This window comes from Boeremia exigua (assembly GCF_020726555.1).
Source record: "Boeremia exigua strain MPI-SDFR-AT-0100 chromosome Unknown C7974scaffold_9, whole genome shotgun sequence".
NCBI classification, from domain to species: Eukaryota; Fungi; Ascomycota; class Dothideomycetes; order Pleosporales; family Didymellaceae; genus Boeremia; species Boeremia exigua.
Genome location: NW_025763526.1, coordinates 1,720,846 through 1,745,589, shown reverse-complemented (window position 1 = coordinate 1,745,589; position 24,744 = coordinate 1,720,846). Strand labels below are relative to the sequence as shown.

Sequence of the window (24,744 nt, the reverse complement as noted above, 5' to 3'; positions counted from 1 at the left end):
ATTTACCTACAGAACTTATAGGTTATACCACACTGGATCCGCACTCTCGTGGCTGTGGGTGGGTGTACGTACACGGGGTCTTATATAGAGTCTTACACAGGCTTGTACATAGGCTCCTACACAGCGTCTTGTATAGGCTGGTACATAGGCTTTTAAACGGTCTTGTACATAGACTTGTATATAGGGTCTTGCACAGGCGCATAGTTTTGCGTGGTCGTATGGTTTTGCAAGCATTTGGGTGCGCGAGCGTGTGGGCTTGCTGGCTCATAGGCTTGTGGGCTCACACGTATAGGCTTGCACAGTAACGGTCTTGTAGATTTGGACACTTTATCTTGCAGTCGTTTAGTTGCGCAGTGTTTTAGTGTTGTAGTCTTGCAGTCTCGCAGTGTCACAGCAGCGCCCCGAGAATCAACGACTCGGAAATCAGGAATCGGGAATCAGGGATCCAGAAGCAAGAATCAAAAAATAAGAAGCAAGAATCAAAAAGTAAGAAGCAAGAAGCAAGAAGCAAGACGCAAGAAGCAAGACGCAAGAAGCAAGACGCAAGAAGCAAGAAGAAAGAAGAAAGAAGAAAGAAGCAAGACCCAAAACCCGCAAAGTTAACCCCACCTAACCAACGCACACTTTCAAGTCACAGTTCCATCCTCAAACGCACGATTCAATGTCCAAACGCGCGGGCTCCGGGTCTGGATCTCGGGCTCTAGACTCTAGACCCTCAAGTCGTGGTGTAAGTGTGGAGATACAGAGGTGTTGTGGAAGAGGTATAGAGAGGCGGAGCAGGTCTAAAAACTACAAGAGAGGGTGTTGTGTAACACAGGGTGTACTAACTCCGAGGTTATAGTACTCGGCCTTTAATGTGTTGCGAGCGAGTGGGGCCTCATACGTGTCCGAGTGCCGAAGGCTAGAAGAAATATGGGCCTATTACTACAAACAACCGTGCGATTACAGGGATGGGAATTAACAGGGCTCCAGTTACGTCAGGTGGTGTCTTCGTCCTTGCACCAAGTTGCCTCAGCACAACGCATTTTCCACCGATCGGTTCGCCGTTATCTCCGTTTCTAGGACGCGGGCTTGTTAAACGATGAATAATGAACGATCAATCGGCGTTTGATGTCGTCACGACTATTAGTGCTATCATGTCTGATATTCACACATCCACAATATTGAATGAAAAGTAAGGTTGAGACTACACATTATATACCTACAGGCCGCTGGCAGTTACTATCATAGCTTCCTCTTCAGCATATCTCACACTGCAAAGACTTCCATTCTACAGGATTTGTGTCCCATTAAGAACCCATCAGCTCTCACCATGCCAGCGGACCTCGTTTTCATCACCGGTGGTACGGGTTTCATCGGTTGCCATGTCATCAAGGAGGTTCTTGAAGCTGGTCATCGTGCTCGCCTGAGTGTGCGGAGGGAGTCAGCCATCCAAGACATGAAGGACCTCTTTCCAAAACACGTTGACCAGCTCGAGTTCATCGTCATTTCTGATATCACGAAAAGCGATTCCTTCCACAGTGCACTAAACGGCGTCCGTTATATTTTGCACCTGGCATCCCCGATTCCTGGCGCTAACTCCGACTTCAAACGTGACTACGAAGAGCCTGCCGTCAGAGGCACGGTCGCAATCCTCGAAGCAGCACAACAAGCGCCGTCAGTGAAGCGTGTTGTGATTACATCTTCCGCCAATGTATTCATGCCGTTGGACTGGGTAGCACAGCAACTCCCAGAGGTCACGCGTAAGTTGTCTGCTCCGCATCAGTCTAGCAGATTCCTCGCCCAATCAGCCACACATTTGTCAATCGGCCCCGTTTTGGTCCCCCGTCTTCATCAAACACTTCCTTCATCACCACTACCCCGCCAAGATACACGCTAACCACAGCTCAGCGGGTACTTCCCACGACATTGATCTCAACTTGGAGTCCATGGCTCCGCCTATGCACCCTATGATCATGTACCACGCGTCCAAGGTCCTAGCGCACAGGGCGTGCCTCGACTGGGCCAACGCGTACGCCTCCCTGCACTTCGACATCGTCACCACGCATCCAGCGCTGTCGATCGGCAAGCATCTGTTGCAAGTACCTGCCTCGTCTGGCTCCAGCAATGGCGTGCTGTGGATGTCTCTGTTCACGCAAAAAGTGTCGTTCCCGATTCTCGGGGTCGACGTGCGGGACGTTGCGCTTGCGCACTTGCGCGTTCTGGACGCGGCGCTGCAGGCTGGTGTGAACGAGTTTCTTCTCGGCTCGCCGGAATGGTCGTGGGAGGTGGTGTTGGATTTCATCAAGAGAGAGTATCCCGGTCTCGGGGTGAGAGTCAAGGGACCCCTTCCTGACCCAATCAAGCCGCGTTCAGAAAGAACAGAAGAGCTGTTGAAGATTCAGTGGACAGCTGTGGAGGACTCTGTAAGGGAACTTGTAGATCAGCAGATTGAACTTGGACAAGATCTTGTGTTACCGAGCGTAGAAGAGAGCGCTACAGAACAGATCTATACTTACTAAGCTTAGTTTATTTAGTAGATAGAGACTAAATCCTACTTCACTTGCTTCATGCGCCACATCGCAATGTTTTCATACAATTAGTTCACTACAACCGTTAGCCACTTATGTAAGCCCCAACAACTGTGGAACAGATTACGCGGTGTAGCTACGTACGATAGAAATTAACACATCATCCTATCATTAGTTTAACCCCTCGTTATTGCCCTGCAGGACGTCTGAATAGACTCTTATAGCCAGTTAGAGGCCTTTACTACCTACAGGTACATCTCTGTTCCATAGTTGGGGGGATCTGCACATTCTTACAAGCACTGATAACAGATGTTCGCCCATCTATTCTATGTATATGTACTATCATCTCGCTATACGTCCTTGGTTGAAGAGACAACCCGAGACACAGTCCTCAGAAAGGATTTCAAGTGCGTGAAGAAGATAAGCCATCGGCACCTAATACGGCTCGTTGGCGCGTACACTCATGTCGGGTGGCTCAGCATGCTGCTGGAGCCGGTGGCAACGTGTGACCTGAACATAGAATAAAGAAACAGGTGGATTGATTACTCCCCTTGCAAATAGTGAGTGGTTCAGCATGCAGCCAAGCTGTCAAGTGTGTCCCGTTACGTGCTTTTGCTAAGAAGACTGTAGTCCAACTTTGAAGCCGCTGATAGGTTGTCGAAAATTGAGCAAGACTCGGAGTGATTGCGAGGAGACTCGTTTGGTCACTTGATGCATCGGCAAGACACCTCCAGCTATAAGAAGGTTACTTAAGTCTTCATCTAGCCGTGTTGGACCAGATTACATCGATTCATGTCGGGAGATGAGTCGTCAGTGCACGATACTGTGGTAACTACGAGGCTGGGTACCTTGCTCTTTTTGCTGGCAGTTCAAAAAAAAGGTAAAAATAAAGGTTTCGGGAAAAGGAAACGATTGAGACCGCAAGATTGTGCAAGCAGAACTGTTCGGTATCTCGTTTCGCCGCCATCTGGTGGTAGTAACCACTCTATTCAAGCAGAGGAATGCCTCATAGCACGGCCTGGCATTACAGTCGTTCGCTATGCCGAGCTCACCAGATAGTCCGTTGTCGACTTCCACTGCACCGGCGAAAGAAGCAGTATCCACACTCCATGGATCTGACGCCTTCCTAACATTCTGGCGGTGTCTTGAACCCGCTATTGCCATGTATCCGGCTCGATGCTGCAGGAGACTCGACACAACGCTGCCCTCTCATCGAGAGCCCCGTCTCCACATAGACTCAAAGGCACACCTACCCTGGTCATGGTGATACTCGAGGCAAGCAGCCAACGTTCCCACGACAAAGCAGAACAAAGCGAGACAACGCGCGCCCGGAACGCTAGCACACCTGAAAGACAGCACGACACCGCTTTCTTTCATCAACACTGCTGCTGCACTCGATCCATGGTCGTGTTGAAAGACAAGTCACGCTGACTGTGCTCGTCCGTCTTTGAGCTGGCACTGCCATGGGGTGAGCGTGGATTGTGCTTGTACGACGGCAGACTGCGGCGGTTCTGGGCTTTGTTTACAGATGCATGCGGATGTTTGTGCGGCTTCGAGGTGCTGGACGTGCTGCAGCTGATGTGGGTTGCATGGTCGACGCGAGTATGCCTTGCGCATCGAGTAGTCGTGGTCAAGTCTCGAAAGTTGATTGAGCAGTTCATCATAGTCTGCAATCTACGCCTTTTCAGATTATCCGCGATCTGCCTGTGCGCTTCACTTGCAGTCGCTTGCGAAAAGCGCGACGGACCCACTCGCCTTCACCGTGATCCCCACTGTATATAAGCCACCCAAGGCACCCCAATTTTCTCAACCACCTTTGTTCTTTTACAAACTCCACCTTATCACGTCTACCCTTCCATCGTCGACTCCACGCACATCGAGCACGATGTCCCCCTTCCAGACCCTCCTCGCGGTCCTGGCGCTCCTCATCTGCGTCTCCGCAACTCCCCTCTCGCAGCTCTCCGCCCGCGCTCCCCCGGAGACCGGCGGCCCCTCGCGCCGCGGCGTGTCCTACAACGACGCCAAATACGTCGCCATGTTCAACCAGTACGGCTCGCACGTGACCTGGTACATTCCCCCCCTTCACCCCACACGCCAAAATTGACCACCCAGGGCGTACAACTGGGACAGCCGCACGCCCCCCCTCAACACTGCCTACGAGTTCGTCCCCATGCTGCACTCGAACCGCGGCGACCACACGGGCAAATGGGCTGCGGACGTGCGGGCCGCCGCGCTCGCGAACCCGGATGCGCCGACGCACCTCCTCGGCTTCAATGAGCCGGACACGTGCCAGTAGGACTTCGCCTTCCAAAGCGAGATGATGAGGGAGCGTGCTAATACGATACCCCAGGCCCGGCATGGGCGGCTCGTGCATGGACGTCAACACCGCCGTGGCCACGTGGAAAGAGTACATGGAGCCGCAGCACGCGCTGAAGGAGAAAATGTACCTGGGCTCGCCGGCGGTGACGAACGGCGCGGGCGGACTCGCATACCTCTCCTCGTTCCTGGCCGCTTGCACAGGCTGCACGGTTGACTTCATCGCGATCCACTGGTTCGTCCCACACTCCGCACTCCGCGGCTGACAGCACACGTCCCGCGTCCCGCACCACACACCCGCTCACAGACCCCAGGTACGACCACGCCCTCAACGCCGCCTACTTCAAATCCCACATCAACCTTGCCCGCACCCTGGCCGCCGGCCGCCCGCTGTGGATCACCGAGTTCCAGGCCGCCGGGTCCGACGACCAGGTCAAGGCGTTTCTGGACGAGGTGCTGCCGTGGCTGGACGTGTCGGCGGATGTGCATCGGTACGCGTATTTCATGGCGAGTACGGGGGATGGGCGGTTGGTGGATAATGGGGGGGCGAGTTTGAGTAATATTGGGCAGTATTATGCGTTTCATGCGTAGGCGGGTGGGGTGGGTGTGGCGGGGTGTGGTGGGGGACGTGGTGAAGGGTCTGGGTGAGGGATCTGGGCGAGGGACTCCATCGTGGGACTCCATCGTGGGACTCCATCGTGGGCTTCGAGCTTGGCTGCGTTTCGATCCAAACCCAGGGATCCTAGGGCAGATCCAGCATCTAGCCTGTCGGCACTCAGCATCTCTTTCGACGACGCGCAGCCCACAGATTCAGACAGAACGGAATGCAAAGCACGAAGCTGAACCGAGTGAAAGCACGAACCTGCACCGAATGAAAGCACGCAAGTCATGCAACAATGGTATTAAACACCCCAAGTCTGTACACGCGCGTCCCGTCCCAGCCAAGCGCCTCCTTCCCATCCAAGCGCCGTTGTAGAGCAATCCCAACGCCCACGCCTATGCTATCGTATCTCGTGCGCGGTGCCGGTCGCGTGTGTTCGTGTCCGTGATTCTGTTGTCTGTGCGCTACTCTTTCTCTCTGTGTGTGTGTCGTCCGCCTGCTAGTCTGCGTGCGTGTGTATGTGTGTGTGTGGATTGGCGATGGTGGAATGGTGTTGATTCTCCTGACTTGTCCGTGCAGTGCGGAAAGCAGGCGTGCAGTACGTGGGTAGTGCGTCTGCTCTGCTGTCTGTTCAAGGGCTGGTGTATCGTGATAAGCCAACGCATCCCAGTGCCGTGCTGTACCAAGCAGGATGTCTATGCAGTCGTGTCTCGTGCGTGCGTGCGTCCGTTTCTGTGTATGTGTGTGGATTTGCGGCTCTCCACCTTCGAGTATACATTTCCGTGTCTGTCCTTGTCCGTGTGTTTGTGTCTTCGCCTCCGTGTGTGTGTATATCTCTGTATGTCCACCTCCGTCCGTGTGTGTGTCCATCTGCCTTTGGGTATGTGCATCCGCCTGTACATCTGTGCGTCCGCGTGTATACAAACCCACCGTCCGCCGTCCCGTCCATGCGTCCGTCGCGCAAGACAGCGCAATACAAAGCGCTGTGAAGTCCAGTACCGCTAAAAGAAACGCGAAAAAACTATTAGGTGTTCGAGGCTCAAGACCAGAATCTGTGAGCCGCAATCCAATACAGTACATGGCAAAGTCTAGATCTGGTGTCCGATGTGTCAGGATCTGAAAGGGAGATGTGATGGGCCGGGTTCGAGTGTGTATGGGTGTTGCGATCTCAGAAGCCGAGACCCAGGGCCGAGGAGCTTGATAATCGGGCATGGGGTACCCGAGGTGAAGTGTCCCGAAGCACGCGCCGAAACGACCGTCGACATGCGATCATCGAGCACGAGTCTCCCCCTCCGGGACCCTGGATTCGAGAGTCGGGGCTGGGTAGCGAGAAGCGAGGATCCGGTGAGCGTGCGGCGGGAGCGTGCGGTGCGGTGCGAGTCGACACCCCCATCTCCGCATCCGGCACAACACCCCCAGCGCGGTCACCGAGGGTTACGTTCTGTCGTCCACCGCTACCGCTACCGCACGCCCGTCCCCGGCCTCAGATCCGCCGTCTGCGGGTGGCGGCGCACTACCGAAACGCAGCCATATCGCCATCCACAGGCGTCGGCGCCGTCATCACGACTCGCAGACTAGGCATTCGCTCGAGACTGGGCAGGCGCTGCAGACTGGGCACCCGGGGGGGTCCGGAGGGGCGTTCAGCACCCGAGGGCCTGTCTCTGCTAGACTGCGCTCCGACACTCGACTGCGCTCCAAAACTCGACTGCCGCGAGGGACTCAGCGGCTGCGTCACATTCGCATCCACGGACCGCGCGATACTAGCCCGCCTGCCCTCCCCCGCCATCCCGCCAAAACTCGCCTGCCGCTCAAAGCTCGCCTGCCGCGCGTGCGACGCATCCGGGACCCGCGGCAGCAGCGGTGCGCGGCGGTCCACGGGACTCGAGTAATCAGGCGGGTCCTCGTAGGCCGGCGCGTCCTCGGCGGGGAGCGGGTGGGGGCTCGCGTCTCTGCTGGCGGCGGGGGAGTGCGCGTTCGAGTGCGTGTTCGTGTGTGCGAGCGCGGTGCCTGCGTCCAGCGAAGCCGCGCGCGAGGCGTTACGGCTCCCGCCTCCGGCACTCCCGTCGGCGCGGCTGTCCACCGACGAGCGCGCGGCCGACGACACGGAGCCCCCGCGCTCGTGCCCCGTGCCCAGCGTGTTAAACGAGTTTGTGGATGTCGTCGTGAGACCCCGCTCGCGGCCGCCGAACGACGCCGCGCCGTCCAGCAACCCCCGCGTATCGCTCTCGTCCTCGCCGGCGCGCACCCGCGTCCCGTCGTGCCGCGCAACCCCGACATCCGCGTACTTAACCGCCGACACGCGCCGCTCGCGCCCGCGCCCCTGGTGCTCCGCAATCAGCAGCGCGCTGACCTGCGCGTCCGCGGCCGCATCGGCCGCACGCCGGATATCCGCGAGCGCGATGGTGTCGCCGCGGGCGCGCGCGTCGCGGCGGGCCTGCCGACGGGCCTCGCGGTCCGCCGCCTCCGCGCGCCGCGCCAGCCGGATCTGGTACAGCGACTCCATTTCGGCGTTGCGGGTGGCTTCCTCCTCGGTCGCGGACTCGGGCAGCTCGAGTACGTTGTCCATGCCGTCGCGGTCGCCGGCGCGGCCGAGCAGGCGCTCGTTGGCGCGCACGGAGCGCGAGTACGAGGGGAGCGTCATGATGCTGCGGATCGAGGTGTTGCGGTCGACGCCGGCGGGCTCGGCGGAGGCGTTGCTCGGGGCCCGGTCGCGGGTGCTGTCGCTGACGCTGGGGCCGCGGGTGGAGTCTTGGAGCGAGTTGGAGTAGGCATGGCGGGTGCCGCGCAGGCGGGACCAGGAGAAGAGGGAGGGGAGCATGTCGCGGGGCTTGTCGTTGCTGCGGAGGGACGAGAAGGGCCGGCGGAAGCGCAGGGTGACGAGGTAGGTGGTGAGCAGGATGGCGAAGACGGCGACGACGATGATGGAGATCTGCGGGGCGGTCAGTAGTGTCTCTCGTCTCGTCTCATCCCACTGCACCTACAATGACGAAGCTGCGGTTCTGCTGGTCCAGCCGCCGCTCGAGGGCGGGCGCGCGCGCGTCCAACGTGGGCAGCCGCATTGCAGGAGCGTTCAGGGCAGCCGTCGGGCAGCTGGCACGCTCTTCAGCTCGCCGGAAATTGTTGGAAATGAGATCACCGCCAGGGAAGTGGAGCAGGCCCGGGGCCGCGGACTTGACACGCGCTAGCGACGTCAACGGCAGGAAACGTCAACGGCAGGGAACGTCAAAGGGTAAAGCAATTGCACGCCGCTGTGAAGACACGGACAGGGAGGGGAGATGGATGCAGCAGGCAGCTCTGGCTGGACTCGGCTTGGCGCTGCGTAGGAGTGCAGGGCTGAGGTGGAGCTGTGGCTGGGGCGGCGCTGTGCTGTGCTGTGCAGTGCTGTGCTGGCTGGCCCGCTACGCCTGGACCCGACCTCGGTCACCGTGACGTGCTGCGTACCGCACAGGGATGTCACCAAGCTCGCGCAATCCCCCCATCCTGCGTCTCGTCTCGCATCTCACAACTCGCATCGCGCATCTCGCACCACGCAGCCCTCACCTCAGCAGGCCTCGAAAACCGGCTGCTATTCTGGGCCCGCGCTAGCGCCAGCTCCCGCGGCTTAGCGTGGTCCTTGATTGGCGCTGTGACCGCATCTGACAGCCGGGCCAGCGAATCACACTCACGCGGATCGCATCTTACACGTGGGCCAGCTCATACAAAGTACATAGTAAATCTAACGAGTGGGTATATTCAGAACATCACGCAACGCTGGCTAAAACAACACCCTCTCACCACTTGCTATCCAGCTTCTTCAGGAACCGGCCCACGCCCTTCTCGACCTTGACCACGCGCTTGCCCATGTTGGAGTTGGGCGCCGCGCCCGGCGTCGCGTGGTCGGTGACACTGGCCTCCTGCTCGGTCGGCCGGTAGAACTGCTTGTGCAGATCGGCGGGGTCGCTGGGCGCGGGCGCGGGCCCGGTGCTGCCGTACTGGTGCTGCGCGTAGCCCAGGTAGTGCTGCGGCTGGTGCAGGCCCGGCGACGGCAGGCCGGGGGACTGGGGGCCGCTGCTGTAGCCGGGCGCGCCGTAGCCGGCGTACTGCTGCACGGGGAGCGACGACTGGCGCTGGATGCCGGGCGGGCTGGTGGGGTTGTAGGACTCTGCGGGGGGCGCGGACTGGGGCGGGCCTGCGAACGAGGGAGGGCTCTGCGGCGGCGGCGGCAGCGACCCGGATGTGCTTTGGCGGTGGGCGCTGGGGGGACCGCTGAAGCCCTGGCCGGGCGCGGGCAGGCCGGGCGTGTAGGGGCCGGTCGTTTGCTGGGGCGTGAACGAGGCCTGCAGCGGGTTGCTGTACTGCGGCTGCGAGCTGTGGACGGGCCCGCCCATGAGCCCCGTGCCGTCTGCGGCGTCTGGCGGCGGCGGCGTCTTCTCGCGGTGGGCGATGGGCTCTGGTGCCGCGGGCGCAGCAGGATTGTAGGCCATGGGCGCGAAGGCCGGGCTGGCTGTTGATGTACGAGCAGCTGGTGGGCCAGGGAACGCGGCCTGTGGAGGCCCGGGGAAAGCCTGCGTGCTGCTTATGCTGGGCGTGCGGCTCTGGTGTGAGATGGCGGCGCGTTCGAGGTTCGCAATCACGGGGCTCATCGTGTCGGTCTTGTAGTCGTGTGCTGATGTTGGTGTGACGGCGTGCGGGTCTGCGATAATCTGCAGCTGGTGCGGCTGCATCACCCGCCGCAGCGAGTCCAGGAACATGCTCGCATCGTTCGGCGTCCACAGATAGACGTCGATTGTGTGGATCCTGTACATGTACTTGCCCTGGTTGTGCGGGTCGGGCACGGGGAGATGCCACTGGGACATGTCTTGCTGGGGCGTAGAAGCTGGACTGCCATGCTGGTCGCGGAATGCGTCGACAGTCAGAGTGAACAGGCATGGGTGCTTGTAGCTCTGCTCGACCTTCACAATGTCCAGGACTAGTCATGATTAGCTTGGTCTCACGTGGCTGCGTAAGACTCACGGCCAGCAAAGGCATCCTGGTTTGGGGTTCCGGGGTGGTTTGCAATCTCCACGCGCCCAGTCTGGCGCATGGGGTTGTGGTAGAGATAGACATAGGAGCTCTTATCGAAGCGGTGGTGCGGGGGCTGCTGGGTCGGCGGGGAGAAGTAGTAGTGGATGTCTGCGAAGCTGTCACAGTGTTAGTGCTCGTCACCCACAACAATCAGGCAGCCTACAGCGTCGTCAACGAGACCTCGCCCTGCTGTGGAGGCATCGTGCGGGGTGTAAGCGGTCTGCTCTCGTACTCCAGCTCAGCAATCAATCCAGAAATCACGCAACAAGCTGAGAACAAAGATTATGGACACGCAGAAATCACGACAAGAGACCAAAGCAATATATAGAACCCTCCGAGCATGCGCACGCTAGGATCAGGGAGCCGTCGCCGTTTGGAGGCTGACATTGGTCCTCGAAGCGCCCGCCCGGCTAGCCCCAATCCAAGCGCCAGCAGCCAGCAGCGGAGTTGGAGCTCGGACCCCTGACCTCCGGCCGCAGACGCGACTCCGAGAAATTTACGACTGCGACGACTGCGACGACATCACCGCGCAATTGCACACCCCCGCGCATCGACCCAGCCGCACACCCGCCGCCGCGCACCCGAGCACCCCGTCCAATACCCCGCTATCCCACGCAGCCCGCGAGGGCACCGCCACCGCACCATGTCGCTCGTCAACCTCGCCCACGTGTGCTCGCACCTGCAAAACGCCTCCAAAGCGCGCCTGGGGCTGACCTCCATCCCCGTGTCGAAAATGCACGTAAACCTCGTCCTGGGGCTGCAGCGCGAAGGCTTCCTATCCTCCGTAACACTGGGCGGCGTCACGCCCCCACGGCCCTTCCACCTAGAAACGCTCCCCACGCCGGAAGCCAACGAGGCGCTGGCGCAGACCCTCGCCGCCGACCCATCAGCCGCGTACGCCGTGCACTCGCCCGCCGCAACACGGATCGCGCTAGGACCCTCCGCCGGCGCCCTTGCACCCGCACCCGCCGGCGTGCCGTCGAACCCCGCGCGCCGCCGCCTCTGGCTCGGGCTCAAGTACTGGAACAACGCGCCGGTGCTCACGCACATGCAGCTGATTTCCAAGCCCACGCGGCGCATCTGGCTGACCGCCGCGGACCTGAATAAGATCACGCGCACGCGCGAGTCGAGCTATGTCAAGGGGCTGACGCACCCGGGCGAGTGCATGTTCCTGACGACCGATCGGGGGATTCTGGAGGCCAGGGAGTGTGTGGAGAGGCAGTTGGGGGGGATGGCGCTGTGTCGGGTGTGGTAGGCTTCGATATGGTTCGAGGGATATCAATGAGAGGCAGTTGGGGGGATGGCATGACCCAGACGACGAGACAGCGGGGTTTGGGGTGTATCACATCTTGTATCAATATGACGGTGGCGGATGTATAGCGGTGTATGTGGTGGTCAACAGTACCGGCATGTGTAGAAATATGACACGTTCACACTTCAGCCCGGCGCTCAACATAGTGCCGGATCGAATGCAGCAGTTTATCAATATCCCGACAGTACCGCGCCGGAAATCACATGACCAGAGGATTTCAAGAGGAGAGACAGGATACCGATTATGCACCTCGACGGGCCAGCCTATTCCGACCAATCCACGGACAATTCATCCACATACCCTCAACAACCAAAGCCTAACAATACCGAACTATGTACTCCACACCCCTCACACAATCGCAAACCGCCTTAACCCAGCACGCATCCCATAAAACACCCCCGTCCCCACACACGCCAGCAGCGGCACCCCATACACCCCCAACCCGAGCAAAATCCCCTGCTCAAAATACCCAATCGCGATCCACTCAGCCCTCTTCTTCTGCCCGATCTCCCGCCCCGCTGTGCGCAGCGCCTCGCTCGCGTCCACTTTCCACGGCTCCCCTGTGGTCCCGCGCGGTGCTACGTACACGGGTGCCGGGCGCGAGAAGTGCGTGCGCGTGTACCGCAAGTCGAGCGAGGGGGCGTGGTGCGCGGGGGCTGCGGGGCCGAGGAGTAGCGCAGGGGGGATGTGGTTCACGAGCGCGAGGGCGGCGGCGGTGTATTGCGCGAGGTACTTCCCTGTCGCGGGGCTGCCGAAGAAGTAGGCTGCGCGCAGGGGCGCGGCGGCACCGTCGGCGTCGAGCAGGCTGAGCGCGTGCTCGAGCGAGGTGATGGGGGAGACGGGGAGGGAGGGGTGGGCGGTGGGTGCAGGGAGGGCGGAGAGGCTGGTCAGCGACGGCAGCGGGGTGATGGCGGCGTGTGCGTTGAGAGTTTGCGGGCTGCTGCTGGGGCTTTTCGGTCCCGTGACGCCCGCGCCCGCGACATACGGGATCGCGGCGCGCAGCACATGGCCCACGAAGTCCTCGTGCACAAACTCGTTCACGAGCACCAGATCGGGCGCGTACGGCGAGCGCCCGCCGAAGCCGAAGCGCGCGGCCACCAGGCTCTGCGCCGCGGATGCCAGGTCCGCGGTGCGGTCGACGATGGCGATGACGCGGCGCTGCTGCGACACGAGCTGGAAGTGCGTCGGCTGCTCGACGTGGGTGTCCTGCAGCACCTGCAAACAGCCTGCCAGCGCGTCTGCGGACGGCGCGGCGGCCACGGCGGCGAACGTGTCTGGCTCGAGCGCCGCGGTGAGCAGCGCGCGCAGCAGCGTCGGCAGCGCGCGGAGACTGTTGTCCAGCTGTCATATCGTCAGACGTGGGATGGAGAGACACAGCACATACGCACCCTCAGCGCCACACAGTTCCCCGCGCTCAGCGCCGCGCTCAGCGCAGAAACGGCCGAGAACAACGGCGTATGTGTTTGCAGCGGCTCAATATAAACCACCCCCCACGGAGTCGTCTGGTCTTCCGCGTCCCTGCCCTTCGCAACGCGGTACTCGCGCTCCAGCTCCGTCGCCGGGTCGATGGCGGCATAGTGCTCCCGGACCAGGTCCAGCGCCAGCGCGACCTCGCGCGCCGCCTCTTGCTCGGGGACGCGCGTATCCGCCCTAATCGCGTCTTTGAGCGTGTTGCTGTCCTGGCGCAGGGCGTCGTGCAGCGCCTTGAGCTGCTTCTGGCGGAAGAAAGCGTTGTGGCAGCGCGCGGTGAGCGCGGCGGCGTGGAGGCGGGCGAGTGCTGCGTCGGCCATGTTGATACCCTGACTGACTGATGGTGCAATTGGGGATCTGGGAGTTGCACACAGCAAACGGCCCCGTTAGATGTTAAAGCGCTGCGCCGTGGTGCGGTGCGCCCACTCTCTCCGCCGCCGCCGACGCGCATCGGGCCACGCCCCCACATCGGGGCCCCCCGTTCCCCAGCTCTCGCACCAACCGCCGCGGCTCATAATCGTACAACCGCACGCGCCGCTGCTCTCGCCTGACTCCCTCCCGTCCGCCGAACGCCCGACCCTACCGTCCGACTTAACCGCCGCTGCTTCCCCCGCCGCTGCTTTCCGCGCCCCTGAGACAACGCACCTCGCACCGCAAACATGTCCACCACGAGGACAACCGCCGCCCACGCCGTACTACGAGACTACGAGCTCACGCACTCGCCCGAGACACCTGCTACCCTGACCACGCCGCTCGACGCCTCTCTAAACGCGCACGCCGCGCCCGCAGCCCCCGACGCTCCCCTCGGCTGGCCAACACAGCACCGCCGCGTCCCGCCCCACCGGCCGGTGAACACGCAGCTCGACCAGGGCGCGCGGCGGGTGTATCAGAACGGGATTGAGCGGGCGTTTATTGGGGTTATGTTTACGGGGGTGTTTTTGCAGAGTGTATGTTCTCCTTCTTTTCATTTTCATACTTCCGAAGTCATGACATTTACGGGGGGTGTGGGGAGGGAAGGGGTGGGGGGTGGAGAGAACGGAGATGGGGATAGAAGGGTGATAAGGGGAAGGGAATAGTGATTCAGGCTAACGGTGTGCAGACTGCGAGTAAGGTGTGGAGGAATTCGCTCGGAGGGGTCTGGGGGGTTGGGTATAAGCTTGGGGGGGAGTGGTGAGGGTGCTGGCTTTGGAGGAGATGGAAATCGGGAGTGATGACACTGGGAGAGGACTCTCCTGGCGAAGGACGCGGGAGTGTAACTGAGATGGGCGTGGATCAGATTGCTGTTCAGGTTGTTTGGATGAGTGCTTGTGCTTTCCTGACGTCGAGGGGTAGATGGGCCAAGTTGGATTGCGGATTTACTCGCAGGCGCAATTTATTTCAGTTTCTACTACTGCTGCATCGACGTCTACAACGATACCTCTACGACCGCGCTGTCGTTGTGCGACGTGTGAGAAGTGGGGCACGGTTGCTATCAACCAATCAAACGCCTGACATAATCTCCACCCCCCTCTCAGGTACGGACCGTGGTTGTACCGTGTACGTCAACGCAACATCATGATTCACCACGCTGCTCAGGGCTCAGTTGACAGGTGCAAGACAGCCGCGGCTCATGGAGCCCTCGGATGCCGTGGAGCTCGCGGCGAGGCTACAGTCCCCGGCGTGGCTACAGTCCCCAGCTTGCCGGCCCGTCCCCCACATTCCGGACTGGCATCTGATGCAGCGAACGGGGAAACGAGCAAAGTAATATCTCACGGCCTGGCTGGATTCTGTACTTTTGGAAGACTCCTCAGTCGTCAGGTTCCTCCCTCTTCCACATCTCGCCATGGACTTCACCCACACCAACGGCGTCAACGGCGACAGCGCCAACCTGCCCCAAGATGAGACCCGCCCGCTCAACATCACAATAGTCGGCGCAGGCATCGGCGGCCTCTCCGCAGCCATCTTCCTGCGCCAGCAAGGCCACGCCGTGACGCTCCTCGAGCAGTCCCGCTTCGCCAACGAGCTGGGCGCCGCCGTGCACCTCGCCCCCAACGCCAACGGACTGCTCCGCCGCATGGGCCTGTTCCCGGAGAAGCTCGGCGCCGTGGCCGCCAGGAAACTGAGCCAGTGGCTGCCCTCCGGCAAGGAGCTGTTCAGCATCCCCCTCGAGCGCGAGGCCCACCGCTGGCAGCACCCGTGGCAGCTGGCGCACCGCGTCGGGCTGCACTCGGAGCTGAAGCGGCTGGCGACCACCGAAGACGGCGCGGGCCGGCCGGCGGTTCTGCACACGCGGTCGCGGGTTGTTGATGTAGACACGGCGGCGGGCACGGTCACGCTCGCGAGCGGCGAGGTGGTGCACGGCGACGTCGTGATTGGCGCCGACGGCGTGCACTCGCAGACGCGGCCGCGGATTCCCGGCGCAGAGAACATCAAGACTTTTGGCTCGGGCAAGAGCGCGTTCCGCTTCCTGATGCCGCGGGAGCGGGCGCTGGCGGATCCCGAGACGCGGAAGTTCGCCGAGCACGAGGGCCATCTGATCATGATCTTTGGCCGCGACCGCCGCGTCGTCGTGTATCCCACGTCGGACAACACGCTGCTGAATTTCGTCAATATCCATCCCACGGCGGAGTCGCAGATCAACCCTGACGAGCCGGGCAGTGGTGACTGGCAGAATCAGGGTAATATTGACAAGATGCTGGAGGTGTATAAGGACTTTGAGCCTGCGGTGCTGAAGCTGCTTAGTATGGCGGACGAAGACACGTTGAAGGTGTGGGAGTTGCTCGATATGGAGCAGCTGCCGACCTGGACACATGAGAAGTTGGTTCTCATCGGTGACGCCGCACACCCCTTCACGCCTCGTAAGTCATGCCTGAAGTTTTGTCAACAAAAGTACTAATACAAAACAGACCAAGGCCAGGGCGCTGGACAAGCCATCGAGGATGCTGCCTCACTCGCTGTTATGCTGCAGAGAGGTACACCCCTGAGTGCCATCCCAGACCGCCTGAAGCTCTACCAAAAGTGCCGCTTCGAACGCGCCTCCTACATCCAGGAGATCTCCCGCATCGCCGGCATGGACCTTGGATCCGGCCCGCCCCTCGACTCCTCCCGCTTCACAGCCTACAACTTCGGCCACGACGAATGGGACCACTCCAGCCACATGCTACGCCAACACCAGTGGACCGCCACCAAATCCCTCCTCTGGCGCATGCCCACCGCCTTCGGCCCCATGCCCGGCCCGCGACAAGACCACCACGGCCGCGCCCGCGACGGTACAAAAGCGTCCTTCAAAACGACCAGCATCCGCTTCAAAACCAGCCGCACGGTGCTGCAAACCCTCCTGCCCTCGCCCGCCTTCTCCTTCGCGTCCCCCGACACCATCGCCCACGCCACCCTCGCCACCACCCAGCTGGGCAACCTCGCCTGGCTGGGCGGAAGGGGCTACACGCACTTCGGGCTGTACATCCACGGCGTGACTTACACAGCCGCCGACGGCACGGTCACAACGGGCACGTATCTCCCCGTATTGTTCGAGAACCTGGCCGATCCCATCGTCAGCGGCCGCGAGGAACTCGGGTTCCCGAAGCTGTTCGCGGATCTCGCGGTCTCCCACGACGAGGAAAAGGGCACGTGGGCACTGAGTGCGAGCTGGATGGGGTCCGAGTTCGCCACTGTCTCGGTGTCCGGGCTCGCGGCGCAGGACGCCACCCAGAACCCAAGTGCAGGTGCAGATGACGGCGGTCTGCTGGTCCACAAACACATCCCCGCCTCCGCGGCCTCCCACCGCGGCCAAGCCGACGCAGAGTACACCCTGCACCTCCCCCCCTCTTCCCCCACCGCGTCCTCACCCGCGCGCAACGTGACCACGACACTAGTAGCCCAAGACGCGACCCTCGCGTTCGATGCACTAGATTGGGATGCGCTGCCCACGCTGCACCACGTCGTTGCGCGGCTGCAGGAGGTGCCTGTGTACGGGGTTGTGAGCGCGGTGGTGGAGGAGGGGGAGGGGGTGGGGGATGTGGGGGGGTTGGTGAGGGTTGGTTGATTTTATCAATATAGCATCGGGGGCTGAGATAGAGGGGGTGGTGTTGGGGGTGTGATGTGATGCAATGCAATGCAATGTGTATACAGTACAGTGCGGTTTCTGCCTTGGTTCGCTGTGTCGTGGTGGTGATGGTCGGTGGGTATTAGTGCCCAAGGCTTGCACTGGCCCGTCGTTTCACAGGCCTGGGCCTGGTCGGACGTGGATGGCTGTGTGCTTGTGACCGTTTGCACGATGCGGGTTCCGATCGATTACAGAGCCCACGCTCCGCATCCCGTGGTACGCGCCTTGCTGTTTCGCGGAATGGGCATCTGTCCATGTTCGCTGACGCTGTACAATGTGTAGTTGTTCGTCGTGCTGCGGCAAACCATGCTCGATAGTGGTGTGTGAAAGCTCTCCAGGGAAACCCGGATCTGGATGTCCGCGGATTTGGGTCCTGGGAACGTCAGGGGTCTGTGGTGTGGCTGCAGACTGCCAGATGCGGGAACGCGATGGACAGGGAGATGCGACGAGCTGGGTGCACTGAAACGGGACAAGCAACACACTGACGGATTAAGATGAATGAGATTCGTGTGTGAATATTTCATGGCGTGCATTATAATAACCCTAACCCGAGCCGAACACAACTCCACCACAGTTGTTGCAATCACTGCGCATGCCCCTCGGGCACCCACTTGGCCGTCCAGATCCTGAGCCTCTTCCCCCAGATCAGCACCGGCACCGTCATGAGCGCGAAAACCCCCATCAGCATCCCGAAAATCCCAAACGCCTCCGCCGGCCCATCGTGATGCACCCACTCGCCGACGAAAAACGTCCAGGCAAAACTCACCACTGCGCGCGCACTGGTCACCGCCACGAAACAGTCGCCCGCGACGCTCGTGTACGCTTCGATCAGGTAGTTGAAGCCCACGGACGGCGCCTGCATGAGCCCGAAGGCGACCATGCCGAGCCCGAACTGCAGGCCGACCCAGCCAAGCGGCGAGGGGTTCTGGGCTGTGAAGCCGAAGACGAGGGCGCCGGCGGTGGCGATGAAGAGCGCAGGTAGTGCGGTGGCGAGGCGGGCTTCGGGCTCGGCGTAGCCGTGCGCGTTGCGCGTCGCGGTGCGTTTCGTGGTCCAGTCGGCGATGAGGTAGGTGTAGATGCAGCCCAGCAGCGCGCCGATCAGGCCGCCGACATTGATCAGGCCGACGTCAGCGCCCCAGAGGTAGGGTGGTGCGGCGACGAGCTGTGGCCCGATGGTGCTGATTGTTACGATGAGGCCGACGAGGCCGGCGTACCAGGCGGAGATGAGCCAGACGCCGGGGAGGCGCATGGTCTTGTAGGGCGCGAGGAACTTTTGCGCGATGCCCGGGCGGTAGGTGATGAGGCGCAGGGACTTGAGGTAGGTGTATGGCGGGTAGGTGGACGGGGGTGGTTGGACATTGGAGAGGGCTTCTTTGTGCTCGACGTGGTCTTTGCCGTCTTCGACTTCGAGGTCGTTGAGCCATTGGGGTCGGTCGAAGAGGGTCTCGGCTTGGAAGACGAGGCACAGGACGAAGGTGATTGCCGACAGCATGACGTTCATCCAGTGGATCCAGACGAGGCCCATTGATGCCACAATGTAGCCGCCAGCAATGCCTCCGACGAGGGAGCCAAAGGTCAAAAACACCGTGTAGATAGCCTTGTGTGTTGTTAGTATTGATCAGAGGCGTTCTATCTGGGATGACTCACCATGGCGCGCCCACGCTGGTGCACGAAGAAGATCTCGCCAACAACCTCGGGTGAGACAGCATCAGCAGGACCACTTCCAATACCCATGAACAGACGAGCGGCCAGCAGACTATTGAAGTTCGTCGTCAGGCCAGCCCACATGCTCGAAAAGATAAGCAACAAAAGACTGCCGAGGACAACGGGCCTGCGTCCGAATGTGTTCGACAGCGGCACCCACCACAGGTTCGAAAACCCCATCATCAGGATGTTGACGGCGACCAGGTAGGTCAGTTCCGAGAACGGCTTCGGCGGCAGGCCAAAGATGGGTGACCCGGCGTAGATTGGCAGCGCACTGGAGAGGGACGAACTCGTGAAGTTGACGACGAACGGATGCACGGACATGCAGAACAGCATGGCCAGTTTGCGCCACGTTGGGAGGTTCAAGGGGTCTGCGGGATCCGCGGAAGGCTGGGGTACTAGACGGATCTCATCGTGGCCTTGTTGCGATGCAGCCCATTCGAGGTGTTCTTGTAGTTGTCAGCGATGAACGCGTGCATGTGATGGAAGGATCTCACCAACGAGCGTCGTCGTGCCTGGCGGTGTGGCGTTGTTGACCTCGTCCTTGGACAGGGCAAATGCCTTCCTGAAAGATGTCATGTTGAAGATGGACTTCGAGATCTTAGTGGTGCAGCAACAAGATGGGCATTTCCTGGTGTTGATGTGTCCCCAGCTATATAGACAAGTCGACGCAAAGGGAGATCCTACACTCGGCGACTTTCCAGCGAATGAGCGTGCGTTTCGGCAGCAATAATCACTCGCGACTGCTAGTGCATTGGCCCAGATTACCCCAGTTTGAAGTGCCGTTTTGTGGGGACAGCTGGGGTTGTCCGATGTGGAGGACGTTGTCCGCCGACAAGCTAGGGCCAACACGCGCAAGATAGGCGGGGGTGCCCCTAGAACTTGCCGCTACCGCAATGTAGCCAATCAAAGTAAAGAGCTGCTGAGGATTCGTAATCCGTCGGAGTGTGAGCTCCAGACTGAGAGGGAACCCGAGCCAAGTTTTGCACGTGGACCCCGCGTCAGGGCGAGTCGTTGTACGCTCCCGGTCGCGACATTCGTGTAACCCTCGACCACGGTCTCTAGATTTGTTTCCGAGAGACATGGAATAGCCATCTAGAACTGTATCAACCGGTCATTCTTCCTGTCAAAGGATAAGAGCGAGCCCGATGCCTCTTCGCGCATTCCAGAAATCTGCACACCCCGTCATCTCGTGTCTGGCCGAAGACCCTCCAACAACTGCACCAAGTTGCCTACTAGCGGCGGGCATGACCCTTCAACGGCATCATAGGGAGCCAACAGGAGCTGAACCAGCCCATCCATAACAGCACCAACATTACTAAGGGGAACCGTGTCGTTCGATTTCACCAACCTTATGGACGGACACCCCCGATCCAGTGTGACAAACCTGCGCGCACTCAAAGCGTCGTCTCCGTTAAGTATCACTACGGCCTGCGAGGTGGCACTAGGCGTCGACTTGTCTGTGACCGAACGCTTCAGAAATCCATAGCCCCATAATATTAGACCTGCATGGTACACTGCGATTGCATTGAAGTTGCAGAGAAGTCCTTTTGGCAGGCCCTCGGCAGCGCGGAGGATTTGGCCAGCATGCCACACTGCCTGGCGAGCTGGAACAGTCTTGGTCCAGTCGCGTAGCGACGGATAAGCGGAGCGAGCCTCCTCCTGACCCTCAATGCCGGCAAAGAGCTGGATGTCGTCCAAAGAAGCGTTGAGATGTACCAGCATAAGCTCCATGGTGATTTCAGCACTTTTAGTCATCGGCGGACTGCTGAGATGGAAGTCCTCAATCTGTTTCGTGAGTTCTTGGTAGCGCGATGACAGGATGAGACTGTTGTGTGTTTTGACGGGCGATCGTGAACCGAGCGAACTCATCTGGCGAAACTCCCAGACCAGGCCCCACATCATGTACAAATACGTGGTGCTAGCGTTGTCGTGTTGAGCGAGATATTCGAGATCCAGGACGCAGTCGACGGCCGACGGACGCTTCTTTGCATCCCAAGCGCTCAGGTAGGCCGCCTTCCAGGCAGTCGCCGATTTTGCTAGCCAAAGATCTGTCTCATGTCAGCCAAGCACTCCACAGGCTTTTAGCGTCTTTGTGCTAGACTGAACAGAACAAAGTCGGTGGAGAACACCTACTATTCGAGCTGGGTAATGGCAGTTGCATCTCGGAATACGTTATCAACGGCGGCTTGAGCAAGGCCATCGATGATTGTCTGTCAAGCTCGAACACGCGATAGATGAGACGTAGATACGACTCTTGGTGGATCCACTCTCGCCACTTCAAGTCCAGTGCTGATCCATCTTCTTCCGCAGACGGGGCGATGTCCTTCCACGTCCATCGCCGTAGCCGGCCCCCGCGCCGGATCATCGTAACGAGAGGCTGCAAAAAGCTCTCCGAGATCTCCATCTTGCGACTGACGCCAGACCACATACCTACGACGAGCATTAAAAAGAACGTACGGATATGCTGCAGGTCTCTGATTGCCGTGTTGTCCTCCTCAAAAGACTTGCCTTGACCCATGCGAGCAGCCTCGTGGAGAGCAAAACCAAGCTTGCGCAGCGGTATATCGGGTGTCGAAGCAGCACCGGCTGAGATGATGCACGCGAGTAATTCTGGACTCAGCTTCGCGAGCGACAAAGTGGGAAGATGAAACCACGACTGCACATCGAGAATCGGGGACGTCAAGAAGAACTGGATGAGCCCATCAAGCAACTCGACACTTGGAAACGCGGATGCAATACGCTTGACGTTCTCCGCGCTGCAGGTCCCAAGCACCAGCGCCATGACTCTATCACGGCTCACACGCCCAAGTCTCTCGTTGAGTGCGCGACGTTGTGGCAAGTGCGCGCGGCGACTGCTCTCTTTGTCCGAGTCCGGAAAAGCGAGGTTGGTCTGCTCCATTGCACTGTGGTCTTTATCTCGACGCGGCATGTAGCGCCATATACTCTGCTTGAAAGCCTCTGTTCGTACTGGTGCGCTGTCGCCGTCCAGAGGCTGCTGTTCAAGCCCTTGCGCGTCAGTGGACGGCGTACCTGCAATAAATGGCACTTGGAAATTGTACTGGTCCAGCAACCCGAGATCAAGGTCTGTGAGACCGACATCCATGTCGAAGTTGAGATCCATGATTCCTCTTGGCGTCGCATGGCCAGACAAAAAGGAGTCAAATGGAGGCATGTTTCTGAAATAATCTGGCAAGAAAGGGTCCATGCTCGGGGTATCATCGAAGTTTGACATCGTGTTGTCGAAGAAAGAAAGATCCGTGCCATCAGTCCCTGTGTACAGCTGAGCCATTCCTAATGTATCTGCGTTTTGTTTTGTGGTGTTAGGGACATTGAACGAAGATCCATGCTCAACTGGATAAGACTCGTTCGAAGACTCCATCTGTGCTACTGGTACATGTGGCGGAAGGAATCCCACATCGTCTCTGTCTACATCACTGACTTGCGGTGTTGAAGTCTGGTTGGTATCAAGTGGAGCCATTGGTGAGGCGTAGTCGAATCCGTTAGATAGGTCAAGCAAGTCCTGTGCAGCATGAACAGCATCGAGCTCGTTCACTTCTGCATCGTCCACTGGTGAGGTTTCTGGCACTTTGCAGGCGATATTCTTCTTCTTACAACGGCTGCATGGCTTTTCGTCCTCACAACGTAGATGGCTTAGAGAGCAGGCTTCGCAAGCTTGCACCACTCGAGTGTCGCGGGTGATCTCCCGCTTTTGCCTTTTTGCAGCGGATTCAGAACTGTGGTTAGTCACATGCCTTTTGAGCAGGTCACTACACATAGTCAGACATCGAATACGACACAGTGGGGCGCGCATACATTCTAGCAAAGCCCTTCGAGCATACGGGGCAAATGTAGGGCTTTTGCTTCGTATCTGTGTGGAAATGTCAGTGTCAAGCATGAGGGAGCCAGCGAAGCGTAAGCGCATTTGGCTGCTGAATAAGCCTCCTGCCTCGTGGACGAGAGAGCTGCGCCTGCCGAAGATGAAGTGTTTCTCACGCCATTGCAGTCAACACCCACGCGACACGGCCCAAATAATTAGGGATTATACGTACGCGCACGAACATGCCTCGTAAGATGATCCGCCCTGGTGAACGATCTCTTACACGAGCTACACTGGAAAAGCCTCTGCGATTCCGATTCCGGAATAGCGGGCGCCTGTAACGTAGGCGCATCTTCCTGCATTGAAAATACGTCGAGCGACACTGGCTCGGGGCAGCGAGGTGGAGGAGAAACTGGGGAACGCTGGAGTGTGGGGAGGGTGGACGCCAAATGGTGCGGCACCGCGCGGGTTGCCGAGGCTGTCGGCCCGGTTCCCTCCACTTCACGAGCAGGTGAGCGACGATCATCGACGTTGAGGTGGATATGTGGCCGCACGCCGGGCTTGTACGACTACTTGGCTCGCTCTCCTTGACTTGGCTCGGCAAGCCAATATATCTCTCGCGGCAGTTGCGTTGATAGCGTTAATTCCCTTTTCGAGCCTCGACTTTGCTATCAATTCTCCTTCGTCGCCATCGACTCGGCTGTGGATCAAAAGCATTTTGACATCCGGGTCTTGATATAATATCATCCTCTAGCGGCACTGAGTATCTCTAAACCACACAAAGCCACTATGGCAGTTCCTCCAGTCCACTTCTTCTCGCATGGCTCCACTATGATGCTCGGCGAAGAGTCTCGCTCAGCCGACTACTGGAAAGCATGCGGCGACGCCGCTCTCCGCCAGGGGATCAAAGGCATTATAATGATGGGCGCACACTGGGATGCACGTGGCACAAACCGCATCGACGTCGCGACCAATCCTCACCCGGCAAAGTCCCCCGTCGCCTACGTTCATCCCTCAAAATACGTCTCGTACGAACTCAAGCCTGACCTCCCAACGGCCTCGCGCTGCATCAGAGCTCTCACCGACTCTGGCTTCGACGCCCGCCCCAACGACAAATTCGACTGGATCCACGACACCTACCTAATCCTGATCCGCATGTTCCCCGCCGGCTGCCCGCCGACCACCATCATAAGTATGAACGCACGCTTCGACCCACATCTGCACGCGCGCGTCGGCGCGGCCCTCGCACCTTTCCGCGAAGAAGGATATCTGCTCATCGGCACGGGCGGCGCAGTGCACAACCTGTACCGTAACCACTGGGGGCAGATGCTGCGGTACTCAGACAACCTCGCACAACCCTACCCACCCGAGGCGCCGATGCTCGAGTTCCGACAGAGCTTCGAGGATGTGTTTGTGCGGTGCTGTGGGGTGGGGGCGCCGCGGGGGTCGCTGACCAGAGGCGTGACGCGGCTGATGAAGCATCCGATGTTCCGGGATGCGCATGCGACGGATGATCACTATATGGCGGCGTGTTTTGTGGCGGGGGTAGTGGATGCGAGTCCGCGTCTGGAGGAGGGGTGTGTGCTGGGTGCTGAGGACTGGGAGTTGGTGAATATGTGCAACAGCCAGTTTACGGTTGGGAAGTGGGCGCAGAAGGTTTAATTCTTGCTTGACTAGTGTTCACGTTTTGTTAGTTATACCATGTCCGAGATTTAGTACATATTGCACTTGTTGGAAGTAGTCAAAAGTACGGCTGAGCTCAACGTAACTGCGTCTTCGTCTGTTATATTTCTCCCCGTACGAGTTGTACCGAGAGTGACACATAATCTTGGCATTATTGAGTGCAATTCAAGTCAGTAGTGGTAATCGAGTTGACAAGATCACCTT

The 24,744-nt window shown here is 59.5% G+C and overlaps 12 protein-coding genes across 12 annotated transcripts; 6 read left to right on the top strand and 6 right to left on the bottom strand.

The window, feature by feature from the left end:
- The first annotated feature begins 1,276 nt into the window (after positions 1-1,276).
- On the top strand, positions 1,277-2,630 carry C7974DRAFT_465142 (NAD dependent epimerase/dehydratase). The gene is made up of 2 exons (XM_046146284.1): positions 1,277-1,742; positions 1,891-2,630. The coding sequence occupies exons 1-2, from the start codon at positions 1,313-1,315 to the stop codon at positions 2,499-2,501; spliced, it is 1,041 nt and encodes a 346-aa protein (XP_045995038.1). The 5' UTR covers positions 1,277-1,312; the 3' UTR covers positions 2,502-2,630.
- Positions 2,631-4,395: 1,765 nt separating this feature from the next.
- C7974DRAFT_458839 (uncharacterized protein) lies at positions 4,396-5,617 on the top strand (the record flags this gene model as incomplete). Its single annotated transcript, XM_046146095.1, has 4 exons — positions 4,396-4,577; positions 4,623-4,802; positions 4,861-5,061; positions 5,141-5,617. 4 exons carry the CDS (start codon positions 4,396-4,398, stop codon positions 5,415-5,417), a joined length of 840 nt encoding a protein of 279 aa, XP_045995037.1. The 3' UTR covers positions 5,418-5,617.
- A 1-nt stretch (position 5,618) lies between these two features.
- Positions 5,619-6,790, bottom strand: C7974DRAFT_236038 (uncharacterized protein). Its single transcript, XM_046137456.1, has one exon. The coding sequence runs from the start codon at positions 6,637-6,639 to the stop codon at positions 5,713-5,715; it is 927 nt and encodes a 308-aa protein (XP_045995036.1). The 5' UTR covers positions 6,640-6,790; the 3' UTR covers positions 5,619-5,712.
- Positions 6,790-8,703, bottom strand: C7974DRAFT_458837 (uncharacterized protein). Its single transcript, XM_046146094.1, has 2 exons — positions 8,409-8,703; positions 6,790-8,356 (listed from the first exon to the last, which is right to left on the bottom strand). The coding sequence occupies exons 1-2, from the start codon at positions 8,484-8,486 to the stop codon at positions 6,941-6,943; spliced, it is 1,494 nt and encodes a 497-aa protein (XP_045995035.1). The 5' UTR covers positions 8,487-8,703; the 3' UTR covers positions 6,790-6,940.
- A 217-nt stretch (positions 8,704-8,920) lies between these two features.
- Positions 8,921-10,894, bottom strand: C7974DRAFT_399980 (uncharacterized protein). The gene is made up of 3 exons (XM_046142462.1): positions 10,634-10,894; positions 10,420-10,586; positions 8,921-10,375 (listed from the first exon to the last, which is right to left on the bottom strand). Exons 1-3 carry the CDS (start codon positions 10,669-10,671, stop codon positions 9,198-9,200), a joined length of 1,383 nt encoding a protein of 460 aa, XP_045995034.1. The 5' UTR covers positions 10,672-10,894; the 3' UTR covers positions 8,921-9,197.
- A 67-nt stretch (positions 10,895-10,961) lies between these two features.
- Positions 10,962-11,916, top strand: C7974DRAFT_399978 (ribosomal protein S8). The gene has a single exon (XM_046142461.1). The coding sequence runs from the start codon at positions 11,114-11,116 to the stop codon at positions 11,723-11,725; it is 612 nt and encodes a 203-aa protein (XP_045995033.1). The 5' UTR covers positions 10,962-11,113; the 3' UTR covers positions 11,726-11,916.
- A 37-nt stretch (positions 11,917-11,953) lies between these two features.
- On the bottom strand, positions 11,954-13,572 carry C7974DRAFT_458827 (Aldehyde/histidinol dehydrogenase; the record flags this gene model as incomplete). Its single annotated transcript, XM_046146093.1, has 2 exons — positions 11,954-13,123; positions 13,171-13,572. The coding sequence occupies 2 exons, from the start codon at positions 13,570-13,572 to the stop codon at positions 12,131-12,133; spliced, it is 1,395 nt and encodes a 464-aa protein (XP_045995032.1). The 3' UTR covers positions 11,954-12,130.
- Positions 13,573-13,674: 102 nt separating this feature from the next.
- On the top strand, positions 13,675-14,642 carry C7974DRAFT_236000 (uncharacterized protein). The gene is made up of 2 exons (XM_046137455.1): positions 13,675-14,199; positions 14,352-14,642. The coding sequence occupies exons 1-2, from the start codon at positions 13,912-13,914 to the stop codon at positions 14,424-14,426; spliced, it is 363 nt and encodes a 120-aa protein (XP_045995031.1). The 5' UTR covers positions 13,675-13,911; the 3' UTR covers positions 14,427-14,642.
- A 162-nt stretch (positions 14,643-14,804) lies between these two features.
- Positions 14,805-17,273, top strand: C7974DRAFT_426699 (uncharacterized protein; the record flags this gene model as incomplete). Its single annotated transcript, XM_046144525.1, has 2 exons — positions 14,805-16,089; positions 16,138-17,273. The coding sequence occupies exons 1-2, from the start codon at positions 15,075-15,077 to the stop codon at positions 17,271-17,273; spliced, it is 2,151 nt and encodes a 716-aa protein (XP_045995030.1). The 5' UTR covers positions 14,805-15,074.
- Positions 17,274-17,887: 614 nt separating this feature from the next.
- On the bottom strand, positions 17,888-19,907 carry C7974DRAFT_364217 (major facilitator superfamily domain-containing protein). The gene is made up of 3 exons (XM_046139785.1): positions 19,535-19,907; positions 18,981-19,486; positions 17,888-18,930 (listed from the first exon to the last, which is right to left on the bottom strand). Exons 1-3 carry the CDS (start codon positions 19,614-19,616, stop codon positions 17,917-17,919), a joined length of 1,602 nt encoding a protein of 533 aa, XP_045995029.1. The 5' UTR covers positions 19,617-19,907; the 3' UTR covers positions 17,888-17,916.
- Positions 19,908-19,927: 20 nt separating this feature from the next.
- On the bottom strand, positions 19,928-23,273 carry C7974DRAFT_364213 (uncharacterized protein). Its single transcript, XM_046139784.1, has 4 exons — positions 23,090-23,273; positions 22,854-22,908; positions 21,174-22,807; positions 19,928-21,088 (listed from the first exon to the last, which is right to left on the bottom strand). Exons 1-4 carry the CDS (start codon positions 23,217-23,219, stop codon positions 20,223-20,225), a joined length of 2,685 nt encoding a protein of 894 aa, XP_045995028.1. The 5' UTR covers positions 23,220-23,273; the 3' UTR covers positions 19,928-20,222.
- A 175-nt stretch (positions 23,274-23,448) lies between these two features.
- On the top strand, positions 23,449-24,519 carry C7974DRAFT_474246 (Extradiol ring-cleavage dioxygenase, class III enzyme, subunit B; the record flags this gene model as incomplete). The annotated part of the gene is made up of 1 exon (XM_046146592.1): positions 23,449-24,519. Exon 1 carries the CDS (start codon positions 23,647-23,649, stop codon positions 24,517-24,519), a length of 873 nt encoding a protein of 290 aa, XP_045995027.1. The 5' UTR covers positions 23,449-23,646.
- Positions 24,520-24,744: the final 225 nt, after the last annotated feature.

Coding starts and splice junctions, on each gene's coding strand:
- C7974DRAFT_465142 (XM_046146284.1), top strand. CDS start 1,313: ATGCCAGCGGACCTCGTTTTCATCACCGGTGGTACGGGTTTCATCGGT. Junction 1,743..1,890: donor GCAACTCCCAGAGGTCACGC/GTAAGTTGTCTG, acceptor ACCACAGCTCAG/CGGGTACTTCCCACGACATT.
- C7974DRAFT_236038 (XM_046137456.1), bottom strand. CDS start 6,639: ATGCCCGATTATCAAGCTCCTCGGCCCTGGGTCTCGGCTTCTGAGATC.
- C7974DRAFT_458837 (XM_046146094.1), bottom strand. CDS start 8,486: ATGCGGCTGCCCACGTTGGACGCGCGCGCGCCCGCCCTCGAGCGGCGG. Junction 8,357..8,408: donor AGAACCGCAGCTTCGTCATT/GTAGGTGCAGTG, acceptor ACCGCCCCGCAG/ATCTCCATCATCGTCGTCGC.
- C7974DRAFT_399980 (XM_046142462.1), bottom strand. CDS start 10,671: ATGCCTCCACAGCAGGGCGAGGTCTCGTTGACGACGCT. Junction 10,587..10,633: donor GAGGTCTCGTTGACGACGCT/GTAGGCTGCCTG, acceptor ACACTGTGACAG/CTTCGCAGACATCCACTACT. Junction 10,376..10,419: donor CCAGGATGCCTTTGCTGGCC/GTGAGTCTTACG, acceptor AATCATGACTAG/TCCTGGACATTGTGAAGGTC.
- C7974DRAFT_399978 (XM_046142461.1), top strand. CDS start 11,114: ATGTCGCTCGTCAACCTCGCCCACGTGTGCTCGCACCTGCAAAACGCC.
- C7974DRAFT_236000 (XM_046137455.1), top strand. CDS start 13,912: ATGTCCACCACGAGGACAACCGCCGCCCACGCCGTACTACGAGACTAC. Junction 14,200..14,351: donor CGGGGGTGTTTTTGCAGAGT/GTATGTTCTCCT, acceptor AACGGTGTGCAG/ACTGCGAGTAAGGTGTGGAG.
- C7974DRAFT_364217 (XM_046139785.1), bottom strand. CDS start 19,616: ATGACATCTTTCAGGAAGGCATTTGCCCTGTCCAAGGACGAGGTCAAC. Junction 19,487..19,534: donor AGGCACGACGACGCTCGTTG/GTGAGATCCTTC, acceptor GACAACTACAAG/AACACCTCGAATGGGCTGCA. Junction 18,931..18,980: donor ACCAGCGTGGGCGCGCCATG/GTGAGTCATCCC, acceptor ACAACACACAAG/GCTATCTACACGGTGTTTTT.
- C7974DRAFT_364213 (XM_046139784.1), bottom strand. CDS start 23,219: ATGCAGGAAGATGCGCCTACGTTACAGGCGCCCGCTATTCCGGAATCG. Junction 22,909..23,089: donor TACGAGGCATGTTCGTGCGC/GTACGTATAATC, acceptor ATTTCCACACAG/ATACGAAGCAAAAGCCCTAC. Junction 22,808..22,853: donor TCGAAGGGCTTTGCTAGAAT/GTATGCGCGCCC, acceptor GACTATGTGTAG/TGACCTGCTCAAAAGGCATG.